This window comes from Hemitrygon akajei, chromosome 12 (assembly GCF_048418815.1).
Source record: "Hemitrygon akajei chromosome 12, sHemAka1.3, whole genome shotgun sequence".
In the NCBI taxonomy this organism is placed as follows: domain Eukaryota; kingdom Metazoa; phylum Chordata; class Chondrichthyes; order Myliobatiformes; family Dasyatidae; genus Hemitrygon; species Hemitrygon akajei.
This window is the reverse complement of record NC_133135.1, coordinates 64,822,530-64,837,274: the sequence shown is the minus strand read 5'-3', so window position 1 is coordinate 64,837,274 and position 14,745 is coordinate 64,822,530. Positions and strand designations below refer to the sequence as shown.

Below are 14,745 nucleotides of genomic sequence, written 5' to 3'. Positions count from 1 at the left end.
TTAGTGTCCTCCCCAAGCCCCACAACACAAGAAAAAAAACAACTCCAGACTGACCACAACACAATATAAAGAGTATAGGTCAGGACAGTCAAACTCCCAGACTGTGAATACTCTTAGCAACAGATGACAATAATGCCTACTACCAGAAAAAAAAGGGAGCTGAAAGCAAGGGACCGAAAAGAAGAAAAAAAGGCCACCTCATTATTGTTTGAGATTAAGCCAATCAATGTAGTGTCACTGGAAAATTTAATTAGCAGATTGAAGCTGTGGGTGGCAGCGGTCATGGGTATACAGTGGAGTAAAGGAGGGGACTTAGTACACAGCCCTGAGGGGCTCCTGTGTTGAGAGTCAGAGGGGTTGAGTTGAGGGAGCCCATTCTTGCCACATGTTAGCGATCTGACAGGAATATACTGTAACCTGTGATTACTATATTTCGAAATTAAATTTTAAGGAAACACTATTTTGTGTTTTAATATTTCTTTGAAAGTTTGATAGTTTGGGTTGAAGTTAACTTTAAAAGATATCTCTGTTTTGGTTGATTTGAACTCTTTTCAACAGTTCAGTCACATGTGATGTCAGCTGCAGGTCATGATACATGCCACTTACCCTTTCTTCCTGTGTGGAAATATTGCTTACACAAGGAAACCTTGTGTATGAGTTAAAATAGGAATGAGGATAAAAGGAGATACTTGTTCAGAAATAGATATTTTGTCTTGGTGCTAACATTTCTTTTAAGTTACGAAGTTAAACTAGAAGAGTAATATACTCTTCATTTCCTTTTTTTTTACAGAATTTTTATTTTATTTAGCGATACAGCTAAATAAACAGCTGAATAGGTCCTTCTGGCCCTTCGAGCCATGTCACCTCAACAACACCTGACAACCCCAATTAAACCCTAACCTAATCACGGGGCAATTTACAATGACCAGTTAGCTTACCTGCTATGTCTTTTGACTGTGGGAGGAAACAGAAGCACCCAGGCAAAACCCACGCATTCCACAGGGACTCCTTGCAGAGGACGCCGGGATTGAACTCCAAACTCTGACACCCCAAAGTATAATAGCATTGCAATAACCGCTAAGCTACTGGGGCGCCCTTAATTCTAGAAATAATTTTATTATGATGTTGGTTCCATTACTATGAATGCAAATTGTCTATTTTTTTATAAATTAAAGACAGTGTTTCTGTTAATATTATAGTAAGTAGAATTGAAAGACAGCAAAAATAATACAGAGATGTTTTATTCTACTTCATAACAAGATGTGATTACTTTAAAATTCTCATGTAGTTGTGTACTCATTTAGATATGTATGCAACCTCCTACATTGATTTCTTTCATTGAACAGGTGGTTTAAGGGAAGAAAACAATGATGATCGTGTGTTGCAGTGTTGCATGCAATACCAGCAGCTGTATCCTTCTACAGAAATACTTCTTTGCAGGTAAGACAATAGGAATAAATTGATTGTTAGTGTATTTCTAACAAAGGTAGATGTTTATTGATGGTCAAACATTTTCATGCATCACCTCCTATCCCCTTCCTGGATGAATGTGTATTGTGTTTGCCCTTTTTTTAAAAACGCCATTTGTAGGAGACAGTACTGCCCATAATTGTCAGCTTGGTTAGACACTGAGCATTATACAGCAAACACAACAATATATTTTGTGCTATTAACATTCAATATCTCAATGCATAATCTAATATTCTGTCAGAAATGTTGAGACAAACGTGGTTAAAATTGATTGTGAGATGCATTCCTTTACATGCTGAGTTCAGGAATATAAAAATGGCATATTTGTGCTAGGGCTGTATAAAGTACTCTTTATATCACAGCTAGAGTACTGCATATCGTTCCCAGCATAATTGTAGGAAAGATGTGCTATCACCAGAAAAGAGAGAGGAGATTTGCAAGGATGTTGCTACAGACTGGGGAATTTTAGCTATTCAGAGTTTATCATGAGATTATCACGAGATTCTGCAGATGCTGTAAGTTCTGAGCAACATGCACAAAATGCTGGAGAAATTCAGCACAGCAGACAGCATCTATGAAAGGAAACAAATAGTTGACATTTCGGGCCGAGATCTTTCATTAGGACTGGAAATGAAGGGAGGAGAAATTGGAATAAGAGGGTTGGGGGATGGGGGGAGTACAAGCTGGCAGGTGATAGGTGAAATCAAATGGGGGGAAGGTGGCTGGGAGGAGGGGAGCTTGATGCAAGAAGCTGGGAGGTTATAAGTGGAATAGGTAGATGACTAATGAAGGAGGAATATGATAGGAGAGAACAGTAGAATAAAGGGAAAAAGGTAGGGAACTGGAAATCATTCCTCTTCATAAATGCTGATGGACCTGCTGAGTTCTTCCCGCATTTTGTGTGTGTTGCTCAAGATCTGTCCTTCACCTCCATCAGTTCCCCACCTCCTTCCATTTTACTATTCACTGTTATCAGATTCCTATACCTCTGCTTCCTATCACTTCCCAGATTTTCACATCATAACCCCCTCCCCCATCCACCCACATTTTTCATCAGGTAGTCTCCTGTCACCTGCCAACTCTTATTCCTCCCCTTTCACCACCTGCTTATTCTGACTTCTTTCACCTTACTTTCCAGTCCTGATGAAGGGTCTCAATCTGAAAGAACTATTCGTTCCCCTCCGTGTATTGTGCTTGACCTGCTGAGGTTTGTGTGTGTTGCATAAGAAAAGTTGGCTTAGGCCAAAATCTTTCATTAGGACTGACACCAATATTTTTGACATTAAATTACATCTGAGAGGCTGAGATAAAAATATTTATTAGTATATAAAAGTCATTAATACAGAAGCAAAAGTGCTGCAAAGGACTAAAACAGTAATTCATTATTTGAATTTATTTATAAGTTTTGGATAGGTTTTGTATGCTTCTGCATGCTAGAACTAATAGTTTTTGATAGCTTTGATTGTGAGCTAAACCAGCTGCATCACTGCCTGGTTCGGAAATTGCACCATCTTGGATCGCAAGACCCTGCAGTGGATAGTGAGGTCAGCTGAGAAGATCATAGGGGTCTCTCTTCCAGCCATCACAGACATTTACACTAAACGCTGCATCCGCAAAGGAAACAGCATCATGAAGGACCCCATGCACCCCTCATACAATCTCTTCTCCCTCCTGCCGTCTGGGAAAAGGCTCCAAAGCAGTCGGGCTCTCACGACCAGACTATGTAACAGTTTCTTCCCCCAAGCTATCAGATTCCTCAATACCCGAAGCTTGGACTGACACCTTGCCCTACTGTCCTGTTTATTATTTATTGTAAATGCCTGCACTTTTTTGTGCACTTCATGCAGTCCTTTGTAGGTCTGTAGTCTAGTGTAGCTTTCTCTGTGTTGTTGTTTTTTATTATGTAGTTCAGTCTATTTTTTTGTACTGTGTCATGTAACACCATGGTCCTGAAAAATGTTGTCTCATTTTTACTATGCACTGTACCAGCAGTTATGGTCGAAATGACAATAAAAGTGACTTGACTTGACTTGATATGGATTCTTCATTATTCAACTGATTTGCAAGCAGTGCTTATTCTTTCCTCAGTGTAAAAAGCAACACGGAGAGATCACTTTTGCCATAAAATTGTTTTATTGTAAAAATTAACCGGTAGGTTAAATTAAAATCTTTTATGTGTTGACAACTAAATAGAGTAATCAATCATTCAGTGAATTAACTCTGTCTTTCCAATTAAATGATGAGGGATAATTTTTTTTAATGAGTTGACTTTGTGAATCATTAAGTGAGTTAGAACTTGTGATTTTCAGCCTGATTTTCCAATTTTGCTTAATTAAAATAAACACTTCAGTGTACAGAAGAAAGTTTATGTTAGCATCCTGTAGACCTCTTGGTTATATGAAGAGTTCATATGGATATTCTGTGTCCCCATAGATAGTACTAGAAGATTCACTTGGTGTCTTAAGCACTATTCTTCCCTCAACCAACATTTGTAAAATTCTTGAACTTGCCTATGATGGTTTAAAAAAATTAGGGCAACATAACAATCTATCCACTTTATTTTTAAATTTTTTTAGGGGAGGAAAGCACATTAAATTGATCACCTGCCTGTGCTTGCTGCTGTCTGCTCAACAAAGTAGAAACATACTGAGTGCTCTCAGGAAAACTTGAGGTTGGGAGGCAGTTTGATCCCCACGGTTAATCTTATTTGCTGATGGTCTACTATGATGTAATGCAGTTGTGGAAGTTGGAGATGTTGGTGGCATATGTGATGGTTAGAATCTTTCCACGAAAAGCTGGTGGAAACCAAAAACATTTTACCTTTTGCCATTTTAAAAACAAGTCTTCTATTATCTGTAGCAAAGTGGATGACCTCATATTTCACATAGAATCAAAAAACCTGAAGGCTTTCTGATTTCTTTTCAGAATTCACACATTATCAGCCACAGTGAATTCTTGGATTTATTATACTTTGTTGCTTTGTCTAAATAATCCGTATATATTATGAATAACCAGAGCCCAAGCATCTTACGTGTCACAGCTTTCCACCCTGAAAGTGACTTGTTTATCTGCTCTATTTTCTGTCCTTTGATCAATCCATACCAATATATTACTCTAAATATGATGTATTCTGTTTAACAACCTCGAATATTAATTTCATTCCATTTTAATAAATGGACTCAATAAATGCATTTAAAAATGTGAAGACACTCATTATTTCAATGAAATAATCCAGATACTACCTGGTTCCTCAGCCTTAAAAGCACTGATGAACTAGGTTTCCAGGGAAGTGACCAATACCTACCTGCATTTGGAGATACAGTGGCAAACTGTTGATCCTAGCCTGGGCTAAGTAAGATAAAGTGATGCATAAGTATGATGCATCTCTTATTTCTGTTTTGTTGCTTCATCCCAAAAGGAATTGCCTCCCTTGAGTGGCCACTTGTTAAATGTGTGAGATTAATAATTTTAGTGTACTAATTGATCTTTTAAAATATGGTAGAAATTCCTAGCCCCATTGTTCACACGTATCCTTTCTATTGGATGATGATTATGAATACATTTGCAGCTGAGTCCAGCCAAGATCAGTTAATATGATATAAGTTGGGAAATATATTTGTGGAATTTTGACATGCATAGTTAAATGTATTACAAACAGAGTTACTTCAGTAATCATTATTTTTAGACTCTTTCTTGTGTAATATATAACTTTATATTGTTGCTGACTGGTTTTAACATTGAAGATTTTATTACCTCAATATTATTATGCTTTGTGTTCATGATGGAACCATTTGTATTAACATTCAAAGAGCAAACACGAGGGAATCTGCAGACGCTGGAAATTCAAACAACACACACAAAATGCTGGTGGAACACAGCAGGCCAGGCAGCATCTATAAGGAGAAGCACTGTCAACGTTTCGGGCCGAAACCCTTCGCCAGTGCTTCTCCTTATAGATGCTGCCTGGCCTGCTGTGTTCCACCAGCATTTTGTGTGTGTTGTTTGTATTAACATTGTTTATTTTAATTCAATTCAAAATAATATTTAATGATACATCTGTATGGAAACAGTGTTGTTAGCTGCAGACTAGTTGGCAGCACTGTCTCCATTGAATCAGATTATGGATATAGTGTTCTCTGGAGAAGAGCACTTCATCTAGCCTGGAACTTGGTGTACTGAGAGGATAGTGTACAGTTGGAGGTACTTTCTTTGGAATGAGATGTTAGACCACAGCCTCATCTGTTTTTACAGTGGACATAATCTGGCCTTTCCAACGGGTAACAAGTTGACTGCAATGTTTGCAATATTGCCATTGTAACTACTTTTCAAAAAGCAGTTTGTATATAAAAGACATTCTGATAGAAATGAAGAAAATTTTACCCAAATTCAAACCTTTTTTCTAATGAGTAAATTTCTCTCCTGCAGTGATGATAAAAACCTTTGCAGTAAAGCTCTTGTAAGCAATGTCAAGGCTGTGAGGAAAGATGATCTTTTGACTGAACTGAGGAACTTGAAATCTGTCAGAGATGACACAAACACTCAGGATCTTAGTATCTTCAATCAGCCTCAATCAGGTCAGTCAGTATATGTTTCACTTATCATGTATATTTGTTCTGATAATGCATATTGATTGCAGAAGTTTTTCTTCAAACTGCCTGTGTTGGTCTCTTCCATGAACCCCAACTTGTACAAAATTTCAGCATTTTCACTGTCACTTATTAAGTTGTAGTTGCACATTATTCCAGTTCTTTCTGAATTTCATTGACTTAGTCCATCCTAACAACTCGATTTCAGTATGTTTGTTTTTATCATATGATATATGCTTGGCTTCACCTCTTTCTCTTTCACCTGCACTGTTTATCCTTAGCCCGTCTCAGTTTGGTTTTCTTTCCATGCTCCCCCCCCCCGCCCCCCACTTGATTAATGCTTTCTGTCATCATCACATATTTTGATTTCCATTTGGTCATTTTTATTTCTCTAGAAAGAGTAGAGGGCCATATGGTATTGTACAAAAGTCTTAGGCACATATATATAGCTAGGGTGCCTAAGAATTTTGCACAGTACTGTATTTGTCAAAATGATGTGGAGAGCGAGTTTGAAAAACTGGTGGGAGCAAAGGATGTTGGGAATGGCGAGGGTGGGGTACTGCAGAAGGTGTGTGAAACAGGTGGCAGAGAAGGAATGCCAAAGCAGGGGAGATGGCACAGGTGCAGCCCACACTCAGCCCTGGGACACCTGACATATATATATAGAGAGAGAGAGATCTAGAGATATATATCCTAAGACTTTTGCATAGTACTGCAGTATAAATAGCAGGTGCTGAAAATTCAATATTTAGGCAAACCACAAAACTTATTGAGTGCATAGCTTTGAAAGACAAGGAAATTAATGTTTAGATCCAGATTCGTGATCAAGAGGAATCCAAGAATGCGGCTCATGCCTAATGAAAAATCTTGCTTAAACATTAACCTTTTGTAGACTCTGAGCTGCTATAGATTTAAAGCACGCACTGTTTTCATTTCCTTAGTAACACTTACATTCTCATGCTCTTGTCATCACCTAATCTAAAAGCATTTTCATGCTGAGTATTCCAAATGCAAATTTGAACATAATGAAATTAAAAGATCTAAAGTATTCTTACCATTGTCAGTTCTATGGAGGTCTTGTGCTCACCGGATAAAGCTCCAGTAATAAGAGTTTACACACATGTATATGTGTGTGTTTGTGTGAATGAATATATATATATATATTTTTTTCTTTCATTAGGTACGAGTCTCTTTCTTCCCCCCCCCCCCATGAAAGGGTTAATGTATGTGGAAAGTTTGATGGCTCTGGAACTGTATTCTATGGAGTTTAGATGAATGAGGGTGTGTCTCATTGAAAAATATTGAAAGGGCTAGATAGAATAAAACCATAATATATAGGAATACAATTAAGCCATTTGGCTCCGCCATACAATCATGGCTGGTTTATTATCCCTCTTAACCCCATTCTTCTGCCTTCTCCCTGTAACCTTTGACACCCTTACTAATCAAGAACCTATCACCCTCCACTTTAAATGTACTCAGTGACTTGGCATCCATAGCCATCTGTGAAGAGTATGTTCCCAATATTGGGGGAGACCTAAGACTAGAGTGCACAGCCTCAGAATAGAAGGGTGTCTCTTTAGAACAGAGATGAAGAGGAATTTCTTTAGCCAGAGCGTGATGAATCTGATAGGGAGGCCAGGTCATTGGGTATATTTAAAGTGGAGTATTTGATTAGTAAAGGCTTGATAAGTATAGGGAGAAAGCAGGGGAACAGGGTTGAGAGGGAAAATAAATCAATCCTGATGGAATGGCAGAGCAGACTTGTTGGTCCTAATTGTTTAATTTTGTTCCTATGTCTTATTTTGATAAAATGTTCTTTTCATTATTTTTATTCTTTTACAAATGTGAAATTCTATTTCACATTGTGATGTAGAACAGTGTCGTTCACAGCTTGATTTTATGTGCTGAAGGCACTTAATTACTCTGGTATTTAAGGAAGAAAAATTAAATAAACTTAAGTAGAACAAGGTAATGTTAGCAATGGTAGTGCAGTTGGTGAGATATAGCTGTAGCATGTGGGAATTTCTGGAGATAGTTTTGATTCTGGCCAACCTTCTTTGTTACGAGTGCCTGCATCTTGAAATGCTTTATTTCTGATCTGATGAACTAGAATCTGAAATCCTGACACAAAAAGGCGTTAAGGAATAGGAAAGTTTTAACTGGACACTGGGAAGTAGTTACATACATTAAATTGACTGCTTTTGATAAAATGTCTCCTTGATGCTGGCGAAACCCCCTGGAATTACAATGGATGAGTTCAGTTATTGTGGTTCATGTGAAAACCAGTGACATAGAACTAAAAATGAATCTTTGCTGAGAGGATTTGAGAAGTTGGGGTCTAGGTCAAGAAATACCCTCAAAGACAAGAACCTCTGGATTTTTACTTTAGCCATGTACTAAATGCCAAAAAGATAATCAAGTTACCAGTGTTGGGAAACATATGTTCTGTCATACTTTCAGAAGAAATATACAAAATGGGGGAGAAGAGGTATCCCTGATGATGGGAATACTGCGGGTTGGAATAATTTCCCAACATTGGTGGGAGTTGTCTGACGGCATTCCAATAGTATTGGCAATGTACAGACAATATAAATTCAAAATTTACAGGTGTGTTATGGAGAATTTTAGACTACATTAAGACATGCCAAACCAAAGCAGCACTTGCTGTATGGAGGACAAATTCATGACGTACATATGAAATGGTAAACTGAGATATGGAGAGCTCAAGAACAGTGTATTCCTGTTAAAATTATAGATGAGGTTGGCAGAATTAGGGAACCCTGGTTGACAAGGGAAATTGAGGCACTAATCATTTAATAAAAACAAGGGAGGTGAATGCCAGATGAAGGCAGCTGAGATCAAACAAATCCCTTGAGGAATATATGTGATGCAGGAATACATTTAAGAAGAAAATCAAGAAGCCAAAAAGACATGTAGGTAAAGGAAAGTCGTAAGAGATCTTACAAGTACATTAAGAGCAAAACAGTAACAAGGGGAAAAAATGGATAACCTTAACAATCAATGTGGTTATCTGTGTGTGGAGCAACAGGAGCTGTGCAAGTGAGTATTTCTTGTTTCTGTTTCCCATGGAGAAGCTCCTGTAAGCTCAGGAAATAAGGGCAATAAATAGTCACAAACAGTGCCTATAAAAAGTAATCACTATCCCCCCCCCCCCCCCCGAAAGTTTACGTGTTTTATTGTTTTATAACATTGAATCACAGTGGATTTAATTTGGCTTTTCAAATTGCTCAAACTCTATCAGATTGCATGGGGATCATGAGTGAACAGTCCTTTTCAAGTCCAGCCACAAATTCTCAATTGGATTGAGGTCTGGACTTTGACTTGGCCATTCCTGGACATAAACTTTGTTGTTTTTAAACCATCCCTGTGAAGCTTTGGCTTTATGCTTGGGGTCATTTTCTTGCTGGAAAACAAATCTTCTTCCAAGTCATAGTTCTCTTCCAGACAGCATCAGGTTTTCCTCAAGGATTTCCCTGTATTTTGCTGCATTCATTTTACCCTCTACCTTCACAAGCCTTCCAGGGCCTGCTGCAGTGAATCATCCCCACAGCACGATGCATCCACCACCATGTTTCACAGTAGGGATGGTGTGTTTCTGATGATGTGCGGTGTTCAGCGTATGTCAAACAAAACATTTAATCAGATGGCTAAAAAGCTCAATTTTGGTTTAATCAGACCATAGAACCTTCTTCTAGTTGATTTCAGAGTTTCCCACATGCCTTCTGGAAAACTCTAGCCAAGATTTCACGTGACTATTTTTTCTACAGTGGTTTTCTCTGCCATTGTCCCATAAAGCTGCAACTGGTGAAGCACTCTTTTTAACAAAGGAAGTGATGCAGATTCAGATTTATTTATCACATGTACATCAAAACATACAGTGAAATGAGTCCATTTGCATTAACAACCAACATACCCAGTGATATGCTAGGGGAAACCCAGAAGTGTCATCACACATTTGGGTGCTGACAGTCTTTTTATACTGGATACATCACTAGGACGTGATCAAGTGTATCACATAACATTGTGACAAGCTAGGGAAGAAATTGCAGGGTACAGACAGCGATGATTTCATCATCTTTAGCATGGGTGAGATACTGGAAGACCATAGGATAGGTTATATTGATCCAGGATCCTCTTCAGTTTGCGTATAAGGAGAAGGTGGGAGTGGAGGATGCTATCACGTATTTGCTGCACAAATCACTCTCTCACCTAGATGGGGTCAGTTGTGCTGTGAGGATTACATTCCTTGACTTCTCTAGTGCCTTTAACACCATCCAGCCCAAGATCTTAAGGCACAAACTAACGGAGATTGTAGTAGACTCTCACATGGTGGATTGGATAGTGGACTACTTGACAGATAGACCTCAGTATGTGCGGTTGGGAGACTGTAGGTCTGATACGGTGGTCAGCAGCACAGGAGCGCCGCAGGGAACCGTACTCTCTCCAGTCCTGTTCACCCTGTACACATCAGACTTCCAATATAACTCGGAGTCCTACCATGTGCAGAAGTTCGCTGATGACACGGCCATAGTGGGGTGTGTCAGGAATGGACAGGAGGAGGAGTATAGGAAACTGATACAGGACTTTGTGATATGGTGCAACTCAAACTACCTGCGTCTCAATATCACCAAGACCAAGGAGATGGTGGTGGACTTTAGGAGATCTAGGCCTCATATGGAGCCAGTGATCATTAATGGAGAATGTGTGGAGCAGGTTAAGACCTACAAGTATCTGGGAGTACAGTTAGACGAGAAGCTAGACTGGACTGCCAACACAGATGCCTTGTGCAGGAAGGCACAGAGTCGACTGTACTTCCTTAGAAGGTTGGCGTCATTCAATGTCTGTAGTGAGATGCTGAAGATGTTCTATAGGTCAGTTGTGGAGAGCGCCCTCTTCTTTATGGTGGCGTGTTGGGGAGGAAGCATTAAGAAGAGAGACGCCTCACGTCTTAATAAGCTGGTAAGGAAGGCGGGCTCTGTCGTGGGCAAAGTACTGGAGAGTTTAACATCGGTAGCTGAGCGAAGGGCGCTGAGTAGGCTACGGTCAATTATGGAAAACTCTGAACATCCTCTACATAGCACCATCCAGAGACAGAGAAGCAGTTTCAGTGACAGGTTACTATCGATGCAATGCTCCTCAGACAGGATGAAGAGGTCAATACTCCCCAATGCCATTAGGCTTTACAATTCAACCGCCAGGACTTAAGAACTTTTTAAAAGCTATTATTAATGCTTTTTGAGATAGTGATTTAGATGCATATCATATTTTTTACTGAGTTAAGTATTGTATGTAATTAGTTTTGCTACAACAAGTGTATGGGACATTGGAAAAAAAGTTGAATTTCCCCGTGGGGATGAATAAAGTATCTATCTATCTATCTATCTATCTATCTATCTATTGTGCCTTTATTTAAGGAAAGCTGCAAGGACAAGCTGGGGAACTACAGGCAATTGAGCCTAACATTAGAGATGGACAGTAGTTTTTTTGATTGACTCTAGGTCATGGTCTCTTTAGGGGCTTTTCTATTGCTTGTATGGTAGGAGGGGGCAGGGTCAGTGCTTTTGCTACATCTAGTGGGGGAGGGTTGTACATAAATTTTTATTTAGATTGAAATTTATTTAGTTCTGTCAATCAGGGATGAGTTGGTAATGTTAGACTGAGATAGGAGAGTAAGAAGTTGAGTACTATTTATCTATGAAGGAGTTTGATGAGGAGGTGTTAAAGAGGTTTCCTGTAAGTAAAGAAGAAATCCAGTTATGACTGGAACAAATGAAGTTTGATAGACTTAAATTAGAGTTTGAGGAAAAAGAAAGACAGAGGCAGTTTGATGCCAGAGAAGCAGACAAACAGAGGCAGTTTGAGATAGGGATGCAGAAGATGAGGCTCGAGAGTCAAACCTCTGGTTCTAGGGAATCGGTAGTATAGTTTGTTGCCAGTCAGTAAGTTAGACTGGTCCATCCATTTGATGGGGCTGAGGTTGATAAATAATTCCAGCATTTTGAGAAAGTTGCTCAGAGTTTACAGTGGCCAAATAGGGGTTGGCCTCTTCTTTTACAAAGTGTAATTAAAGGTAAAGCTCAACAAGCTTATTCAGCCCTGTTAATTGAAGATGCAGCTAATTATGAGGCAGTTATATAGGCTGTGCTTAAAGCCTAAACTGGTTCTAGAACCCTATAGGCAAAGGTTTAGGAATTTGAAGAAATCTGTAAACCAGACTCATGTGGAATTTGCTTATGAAAAGTCTGTGTGTTTTGAAAGATGGTGCACATCTAAAAATGTGGATGGTAATTTTAAGAAACTGAAAGAGTTAATTTTAATTGACGAATTTAAAAAGTATGTCCATAATGATATAAAAGCATATTTAGATTAAAAGGATGCTGCCACTTTGCTACAGTCTGCTAAATTAGCCGTGAGTTTGCCTTAACCCACAAGTTTAAGTTTACCCTGAGTAAGACCTTCCAAAAGAGTAGCACAGATAGTCAGGGTAAACCAGAAATCAAATCTAGGTCTAGTGACAAAGGTAAGGATGAAGGGAAACAATTAAAGAAGAAGCCCTCTGGTCCAACTTGTCACTGTTGTAGGAAACCTGGTCATGTTATGGCTAGCTGTTTCCTTCTGGAAAAGAAGAAGGAAAAGGAGGCAGTTCCAGATGTCTGTGTTCAAAAGGTTGAAACACCTGTGAACCCACGGGGTTCTGCACATTCTAATGAATCTCTGTCAAAGGCTAAAACGTCTGGTCAGGTTAGGAAAGAATTCCTTCATTTTAGTCAGATGGGTTTGTTTCAGTAAAGGAAGGGTCAACCCTGGTACCAGTGAAAATTCTTCGAGATACTGCGGCTTTTCAGTTACTTATGTTAGACAATGTTCTAAAGTTTGGTGATGAGACTGACACTGCTGAGGTAAATCTTCTTTGAGGTATTGGGTGCAACGTTGTTCCTGTACCCCTGCACAAGGTAATTTGAAGTCAGAGTTAGTTTCAGGACTTGTTAAAATAGGACTACAACCCAGTTTACTGGTGGAAGGTATTTCTTTGTTGTTAGGGTATGACCTAGCAGGTGGTAAAGTTATTCCTGCAGTGCAGCAGCTGACATCTAAGCCAATCAATGACGATTCAAAGATAGACCCTAACATTTATCCCTCGTGTGCAGTAACTTGAACTAGGGCCAAGAAACTTGTGTAGCATGATTCGGCTACTCATGATAGCCCAAATAGGGAATCAGATTTTGATGACTTGTCAGGGACTTTTCTACCTTCATTGTTTCACCAGGATCCAGGTATTAAATTTGATAATAAAGATTTATCTCTGTCTAGGAAGGAGTTTATAGCAGAACAGAGCAGAGACCCTGAGATTGAAGCTTTAAAAGAAAAAGCTTTCTCAGGTGAGGAGATTGATAAATTGCCAGTAGGGATTTATTTCAAAGATGGAGTGTTACTGACAAAGTGGAGACCACCTGATGCTCCTGCAAGTGAGGAATGTGCAATTTTTCACCAGGTTGTAGTTCCTAAAGCCTATAGGAATGAGATTTTAACTTTGGCCCATAGTAAACGCTTGGGTGGCCATCTAGGTGTGAAGAAAATTGTGAACAAAGTTTTAAAATAATTCTTCTGGCCTAATTTGAGGAAAGATGTTGCAACATTTTGTAGGACTTGTCACACTTGTCAGGTTGTGGGTAAACCTAATCAAGTCACCCCTGTGGCCCCACTGAAGCCTATTCCTGAATTTGGTGAACCCTTTTCTAAAGTTATTGTGGATTGTGTTGGGCCATTGCCAAAGACTAAATCTGATCATCAGTATTTGCTAACTATCATGTGTACAGCATCTAGATTTCCAGAGGCAATAGCTCTCAGAAATATAAAAGCCAAAACTGTGTCAAAGGCTATTGTAAAGTTTTTTTTACTTTATTTGGTTTGCCTAAATAAATTCAGTCTGATCAAGGGAGTAATTTTATGTCAGGATTATTCCAGCAGGTAGTTTATAAACTGGGAGCCAAACAAATTACGTTGTCTGTGTATCATCCAGAATCTGAAGGGGCCTTAGAAAGATTCCATTCAACCCTTAAAACCATGATTAGGATATTCTGTATTGAAAATGAGAAGGATTGGGATGAGGGAGTTCACTGGTTTTTATTTGCAGTAAGGGAGTCAGTACAAGAGTCTCCAGGCTTTAGTCCCTTTGAACTTGTGTTTGGTCACCAGGTCCGAGAACCTTTGTTATTGTTAAAGGAACAGTGGGTTAACAATGACCTGCATGTTAATTTGCTAGATTATGCTTTGAAGTTCAAAGACAAATTGCAAAGGACCTAGCAAAGGAAAATTTAAAATCAGCCCAGGAAAGAATGAAAACTTGGTATAACAAACAAGCCAGAATGAGGTCATTCAAGCCGGAAGATAAAGTGCTTGTTTTGTTTCCTGTACAAACAAACCCTTTACAAGCTAAGTTTCATGGTCCCTATGAAATTGTGGCTAAAGTTAAGGAAGTGGACTGTGTAGTCAAAATACCAGATAGATGAAGTTCAACGCAGCTTTGTCACGTAAATACGCTTAAGCTGTATCATGAAAAACAAACTGCAGCTGTGGTGGTTGCTGTAAAAAAAGATGGATGTGAGCTCTCTGGAAATTTATTAGCTGATCTATCTGAGGCCTATTTTAAACTGAACATTATTTC

The 14,745-nt window shown here is 38.9% G+C and overlaps 1 protein-coding gene across 4 annotated transcripts in view; it reads left to right on the top strand.

Annotated features, from left to right (window-relative positions):
- The window catches only part of swt1 (SWT1 RNA endoribonuclease homolog), a 189,394-nt gene that overhangs the window by 74,291 nt on the left and 100,358 nt on the right, over window positions 1-14,745 (top strand). For all 4 annotated transcript variants that reach the window (XM_073063300.1, XM_073063297.1, XM_073063298.1 and 1 more), the window contains 2 exons: window positions 1,347-1,440; window positions 5,896-6,044. In XM_073063300.1, the coding sequence (XP_072919401.1) occupies window positions 1,347-1,440; window positions 5,896-6,044 (243 nt within the window). The remainder of the gene's footprint in view (window positions 1-1,346; window positions 1,441-5,895; window positions 6,045-14,745) is intronic.